At 38.4% G+C, this 7,500-nt stretch overlaps 1 protein-coding gene across 1 annotated transcript in view; it reads left to right on the forward strand.

The window, feature by feature from the left end:
- The window catches only part of LOC307019972 (uncharacterized protein), a 58,293-nt gene that overhangs the window by 40,124 nt on the left and 10,669 nt on the right, over positions 1–7,500 (forward strand). Inside the window, exons 40-47 of the mRNA XM_079651068.1 lie at positions 1,562–1,615; positions 1,710–1,817; positions 4,438–4,488; positions 6,254–6,307; positions 6,406–6,459; positions 6,639–6,692; positions 7,117–7,224; positions 7,314–7,367. Coding sequence (XP_079507194.1) covers positions 1,562–1,615; positions 1,710–1,817; positions 4,438–4,488; positions 6,254–6,307; positions 6,406–6,459; positions 6,639–6,692; positions 7,117–7,224; positions 7,314–7,367 — 537 coding nt within the window. The remainder of the gene's footprint in view (positions 1–1,561; positions 1,616–1,709; positions 1,818–4,437; positions 4,489–6,253; positions 6,308–6,405; positions 6,460–6,638; positions 6,693–7,116; positions 7,225–7,313; positions 7,368–7,500) is intronic.

The raw sequence follows: 7,500 nt of genomic DNA on the forward strand, positions 1-7,500 counted from the left end.
TGTTGTGGCAGCCATTTCGGCCAAATTCCAAACCACACCTCACCCACTCCCTCTCAGTGATGGAGTGAACTCCGTCTGTTGTCTCACTCGCAGCGGAACTCCCCTCGCTCTGGCAGAAACAGATCACTTTTCGTAACAACGGTTTCAAAGCAGCATCTCTGTATACAAAATAATATAAAAAATAAATACAAATCTTTTATGGTGTTTCTTTTTTTTTTTAAAACACTTTTTATTTTAAAATCAGATGTTTATAAGCTGCTTGGTTTTTGCAACAGTCCCTGCTAATATACACAACTTTATAATAAAATGCACAAATGTACCGTTTTCCAGACTAAAGATGGGGGGGTGTAATGTTTGGAAGGAACTATTTATAAACAGCTTGTTTCCTGACGGACACACAGCAGTGGTCGGTCAGGTGGAGCAGCAGGTGAAGTGAGGTGATGCAGACTCTCTGATGGAGGGCTTGATAACACACTACCCCTCATCACTCGTTGGTTCCTCGATGTGAACGCGCAAACGGAGGGGTAGTGTGTAGGGGGCGGTTTGGAATTGAGCCTTACACTATAAATCCCCCACCTGCAGAAGACCCACTAGGTTCTGTTCAGAGCAGTTTGCAGGCTGGTAGGAGTGGCCTTTTGCAAATGCAATGGCATGAATATTGGCCCTGTGAAGACCTCAGAGTGTTCTAAAGAATTCAGACTTATACATTTCTTTAAAACATGTTATTCATTCTTCATCTGCCAATCAGCTTGTTTCTGCCTCAGTGTGAGTAGGACCAAGATTCCTCTCAACGAATACACACCTGTTTGCAGCAGAAAGTCCACTGGATGGCGGCGAAAGCAATTTCCCAGTACACTATCCCAGTACCTCACCTTAACAAAATTGCTCTAATACATCTAAAGATATCCACCCCAAATTGCCATTAAATGATATTTAAGTATCATCTTTTTACCTCCTTAGGTCCTGACCTATGGTCCTGACCATAACCACCAAATATTCATTACATTTTAAAGAATTGTAACTCTTTAAATCCAGTTGGTTTACATAATGCCAGTGTTTTTATGATTTAAAATAAACGATTAAACTAATTATTTTCTGTATGTTAGAGGGATTTCTTTTCACATTGTGTGATATGTCGATGGTAGGGAACAACACTCATTAAATGCATTTATTTGTTATGCAGGAAACCAGGAAGCTAGCCTGTATTTCCTCAAAAGGTCAAACGAAAAATGACTGTATGTGGTTGGAAATAATACCAGTATAATCTGGAAGCCAGTAATTGTGGTGACCTTAAGTGGAGAAAAATTGCCTTGAAGTAATATTTAAGTATTCTTTTTGACCTCCTTACCATAACCACCAAATATTCATTCAATTTTAAAGAATTTGAACCTCAGTTAAATGAATGCACTAGCTCTTACGATGGTCTGGCTTTCTGCATGTTTCTTCTAATTCAGCGTTTGTATCTTTATGGTTAATTGCACTTATTGGAAGTGGATAAAAGTGTCAGCTAAATGTAATGTCATTGAATTGAAGCCATAACGACTGTCACCCTCTTTTTCAGGGATCTCGGGGAATACTTGGGGTCAGAGGAAGAGCCGGAGTGTCAGGACTGAAGGTCAGAAACTAAGAAATGTTGGATTAATCTGATGAACTAAAGTCTGCCAGGTTTGGTTTGTAGTTTCTGAAATGTGTGATGATGTGTCTCTCAGGGTGAGCTCGGGACGAGAGGTTCTTCAGGGAGACCCGGACAGTTCGGACCGGGAGGAAACACGGGGTCAGCGGGGGTCAAAGGCCAGAAGGGGCTCCGGGGACACAATGTTAGTAACAACGTTTCATTATTACAGCGTCAATGAGATGCAAAACTGAGTTGGGAAGTAGTGGAATACAGTACGTGTTTCTGGTATCAGTACTTTACTCCACTACTTATTTTTCTGAGGACTTTTTACTTTGACTTCTTACATTTTGAACACAAATACCTGTACTTTCTACTTCTCACATGTTGAACTCAAATACCTGTACTTTCTACTTCTTACATGTTGAACTCAAATACCTGTACTTTCTACTCCTCACATGTTGAACTCAAATACCTGTACTTTCTACTTCTTACATGTTGAACCCAAATACCTGTACTTTCTACTTCTTACATGTTGAACCCAAATACCTGTACTTTCTACTTCTTACATGTTGAACACAAATACCTGTACTTTCTACTTCTCACATGTTGAACTCAAATACCTGTACTTTCTACTTCTTACATGTTGAACACAAATACCTGTACTTTCTACTTCTCACATGTTGAACACAAATACCTGTACTTTCTACTTCTCACATGTTGAACTCAAATACCTGTACTTTCTACTTCTTACATGTTGAACACAAATACCTGTACTTTCTACTTCTCACATGTTGAACACAAATACCTGTACTTTCTACTTCTTACATGTTGAACTCAAATACCTGAACTTTCTACTTCTTACATGTTGAACTCAAATACCTGTACTTTCTACTTCTCACATGTTGAACTCAAATACCTGAACTTTCTACTTCTTCCATGTTGAACACAAATACCTGAACTTTCTACTTCTTACATGTTGAACTCAAATACCTGTACTTTCTACTTCTTACATGTTGAACTCAAATACCTGTACTTTCTACTTCTTACATGTTGAACTCAAATACCTGTACTTTCTACTTCTTACATGTTGAACACAAATACCTGTACTTTCTACTTCTCTCATTTTCCAAACAGGCTGGTTCCTTTAGTTTGAATCTGTGTTTGGTGGCGTGATCATTATTATCTTTTATTACATGGCTTAGTTGAATACTCGATTCTGATTGGTCAATTCAGGACACGTGACAGGTTGTTAATCCAGTAGTACAGACCGCTGTCAAGGATTTATTGACCGTTGTTAAGGACGCTCACATCTGCAGAAAGAAGTCCGGTCGATTTAACTACAGTTTGCTTTTCGAACTGTTAGCTTGTCTTTAGTCTCCCATCTGAGGGCAACCTGGAGGATTTTAATATTAATTGTAATATATTTGGAGAGCACAGGATGAATGGTTGGTGACTGATGACTCCCCAGCGAAGAAAATAAAAAGACAAGAGGGACAAGGAAACAGCGGAGAAGTAACGGGGCAGAAACCCTCAACACGGAGCTGCGGTCCTTTTTATGCAGCGGTCCAGACATAGACATCAAACGGCAAAACATATTCAGTGGCCAGTTCCTTTGGCATTTGGCAGGGATATCTAGATACTTTCCAAGGTTTGACATAATGAATTGTGCTACTTTTAAAGCAAGCAACGATGTTTTCAAATCTGTAATCAAAAAGGTCCGCAAAAACGCTATCGAAGTAGTTCGTGCCGTTGCTACGTTAGTTCAAACGGTAACAACGGACTATTTTTCTTAGCTGATGCATGTCATTTTAAATCAGTACAACCATTTTTTAAATCAATAAAAACATTTTCTAAATCTATAAAAGCATTTCAATTAATATTGGGAGTCTTGTCGTTACTTTGTTGAGAATGTGACCTTGTAATAAGCGGGATAATGTGCTTCGCGACGGGTTCCCTGATCCGCCTGTCGGGTGTTCTTTTACCCATAATGACCGCCTCGCTGCACATATCCCTAACGGCCCGTCCACACTACAGCTTCCACAGCTTCAAAAACGGTTTCCAACGCGTCTGCCCATTCACTTTGAATGGGGTGACGTCACGTTGCCTCGCTTTTCGCCGAACTGAATTGTGGGTAGCAGAGCGGAGCTTTCCTGGCGTTTCAGCAAAAGTTGAGCAATGTTCAACTTTTGAAGCTTCTGAAGCTTTCGGTGGAAGCGTCAGCCAATCAAATCATATGCCAGTACGAGCTCTAGCCAATCAAAACGCTGCTTGTGTGTCAGGGGCGGGAGATTCATGTGATTGGTTGTTGGTCGAGCTTCAGACACGCCCGCTGGCAAGCTTTTTTTGAAGCTGTAGTGTGGACGGGCCGTTACATATTATCTATCCATCTAATGTTTGGAGAAAGCGTGTCTGTTCTCAGTTACAAATGTCATGTGGTTACTAAAATGTTTTTTCTATATTTAGTTGTGATTCAGATAATGTCTTTGAAGAGATAGACCTGCTAAAAGGTGTGCACATGTAGACCTGGTATGATTACCTAACTAATATCTATTTTACAACTTTTTTCATAATTAATTAAGCGTTGAATGGCAAATAAATTGCAGAAAATGCCGTTTTCAGCCTTTAATTATGAAGATTTCCCTATTTTGTATCTGTTTTATGATTATGTTAAAGTGAATATCTTTGGGTGTTGGACTAACAAGACAAGACTTGGACAACTTGGACTTTTCTGGACGTTTCATAAACCATTAATGCATCTATAAACTAAGACATTTTAACATCTTGCTGTTTCAATAATGTATTTTTACACCTTCTCATTGCAGGGTCCACCTGGCAGATTAGGCCCCCCTGGAAGAATTGGACCATCGACACCAGTACGTTTTCATAGATTTAATGTGGAATTAGCATATATATCACAACCTTTAACATAGAAACTTTGCAACTTTGTTTTATATGTTTGATATGATATGAAGTTTTAACCTATAGTTACATCCAACCAGTTAATGTGCATGCTCCGCCTCTACCACTGGATGGCAGCGAAAGCAAGACAAAGCTGCTCTAATATATCTAAAAATATCTACCCCAAAGTGCCATGAAATTATATTAAAGTATTATTTGTTTACCTCCTTACGTCCTGACCATAACCACCAAATATTCATTCAATTTTAAACAATTGTGACCCCTGTTCAATCCAGTTGTTTCACGTAATGCCAGTGTTGTTATGATTTAAAAAAACTATTAAAACTATTTTTTTTTTCTGTATGTTAGAGGGATCTTTTTACACAGTGTGATATGTAGATGGTAGGGAACAGCACTCATTAAATGCATGTCTTTTTCATGCAGGAAACCAGCAAAACAGCCTGTATTCGCGACACACTTAATGTAAATAATATCTTGCTATACATTGTGCTAACTGAAAATCGGCCCGTCAAAAGTGTTTTATTTGTCGGAGTTTTATAGATTTTTTATCTTCACGTCAACTTGTATATTTTCTACTATATTTTCTATTTTGAGATGTTTTAAATGTTATAATTTGCTCCATGGGGCAACCACATATTGGTTCTATGTGGTCGGAAATAATACTAGAATGATTTGGAAGCTAGTAATTGTGGTTTTAATGGGGCCATTTTTTACCTTAAGTGTCTTAGTATCTATATTCAGCCGGATCTCCCCCCCACCTGACATTCGGAATATTAAGGCCCAATTCCAAATCACGCCCTACACCAGTGCTTCTCAAAGTGTGGTCCGCGGACCACTGGTGGTCCGTGAGCGCCCCCTAGTGGTCCGTGAGTATATTGGTAAAATGTCACATTTGAAATAAATAAATAAATTTAAGTTTTCCGCACTCTCGCGGGAATATCTCCGCAAGGGATTGAGGTTAAGTTTCACTTTCAATTGCAGGATATAGCCCAGCGCAACACCTTCGTCACACATGTGGCCACTTGTTTCTACCATTTTCAGGCGATTTGTAGAAAAACAATGTGTTTTTTGATATTTGTGGAGTTAGGTGGTCCGCGAGTGTTTTTTTATTGGTTAAGTGGTCCTTGGTATGAAAAAGTTTGAGAAACACTGCCCTACACCCTAGCCCTCCGTTCGCGCGTTCGCGCTGAGGGTCCGCCACATTAAGTGCTGTTCCAAACCAACGAGTGTGGAGGGGATAGGGTTATCAAGCCCTCAAACAGCGAATCTGCTTCCCCTAACCTAACCCTGCTGCACTACCTGACCGGTCTCAACGCTGTGTGTGTCCGTCAGGAAACAAGCTGTTTACCAACAGTTCCAGTAAACATCCACTGATAAATTGCGATGTTAACAACCTCATGATAACCTCATATTTTTTTTAACTTAGGATCGTATACCTGTGTTTAGTCATACCTATGCATTTTATTATAAAGTTGTGTATATTTACAGACTGTTGTTGTATTATCATTATTATTATTATTATTATAACAGCTGATTTTAAACTTCCAAATTAAAATACCTAATGCATTAACACAGCCTAAAGGAGTGAATTAAAAACGAAATTACAGATTGTGCATGAAACAGCTTTTCATTTAGACAAAACAAACACAACTTCAAAACCTGATCATGTTTTATATTTGTGTTCAAACATTAATTTGACTCATTTCACGTGTCTTTCAGGGTTTGCCCGGCAACAGAGGAGAGGATGGAAAGAGTGGAAACCCTGGAGCAAAGGTGGAATAAACTATTTATTAATCCTAACAAAGTGTAATGCCTCCGTCCATGTGAAGGAGTTCCCTTTACACATTATGTTTCTCTGCTGTGTGTTTCAGGGCAGTCACGGTGAGACGGGGAGGCTCGGTCTTCACGGAATCAGAGGAGACATGGTGGGTGTATTTATAATAGTCTATTTAATATAATATAATATTTTTAGAATATTTTATGAATTGTAAGGTGTCCTTGGGTGCTTTGAAAGGCGCCTCTAAATAGAATGAATTATTATTATTATGAATTATTTAATTATGTGTATAAAGATGTGACCAATGTCCTCTTCTGTCCTCCTCAGGGCGTTAGAGGTCATAAAGGGGCAAATGGAGAGCCTGGTACGAGAGGAAAAATGGTAAAATATATATATATATTTTTAAATGTAATCATTCAGTGTTATTATTATTATATTTGTATTACTCTTTTTATTGTCATTTTTGTAAACATTAAGACATAACATACATACATACAATATACACCCGCATACTTACTCAAATGTGTGCCGAATAGTTACTGCGCATATAGCATACATCTCTCCATGGGGGGCAATAATCTCACTTTAATCATGTAGCAAGATATCTGTGTTTATCTCAGTTTACATACCAATTACTTAAATGAAAGCATAGAGTGAAAATTAATAAAAATAAGAGGTGTGGCCTCATTACAATGACAAACATCAAATAGAAAGAAAAAAAAAAGGAAAGAAAAGTCATTATTTTAGTTTAATATAGTGTGTGTGTGTGTGTGTGTGTGTGTGTGTTTGTTTGTGTGTGTTTTAGGGGACGTTGGGGAAGAGGGGGTTTGTTGGCTCTGCAGGAGCTAAAGGGTCATCTGGAGCTGCTGGTCCTCCAGGTGGGCCGGGGTCCAAAGGAGTTCAGGGGCTAAAGGTGAGGGGGAAGCAGTTATATGGTTTTATTGAAAATAAATAAATCTAATAAATAACATTTGTATATAACGGAGATAATGTGTTTATTAGGGGAAAAGAGCCCAGGCTGGAAGGAAAGGAAACAGAGGAACTGCCGGGAAAAAAGTGAGCAAAGTTTTTAATGGGTTGCTTTAATGATTATTATAATTTTCTAATTATTAATATATTTATTTAAGGATTTGGAGAAAAAAGTCAGAATTTTAAGATTTTCTGAAAAAAACGGATTTCCAGAAAAAGT

Source organism: Notothenia rossii, assembly GCF_949606895.1.
Source record: "Notothenia rossii genome assembly, chromosome: 1".
In the NCBI taxonomy this organism is placed as follows: domain Eukaryota; kingdom Metazoa; phylum Chordata; class Actinopteri; order Perciformes; family Nototheniidae; genus Notothenia; species Notothenia rossii.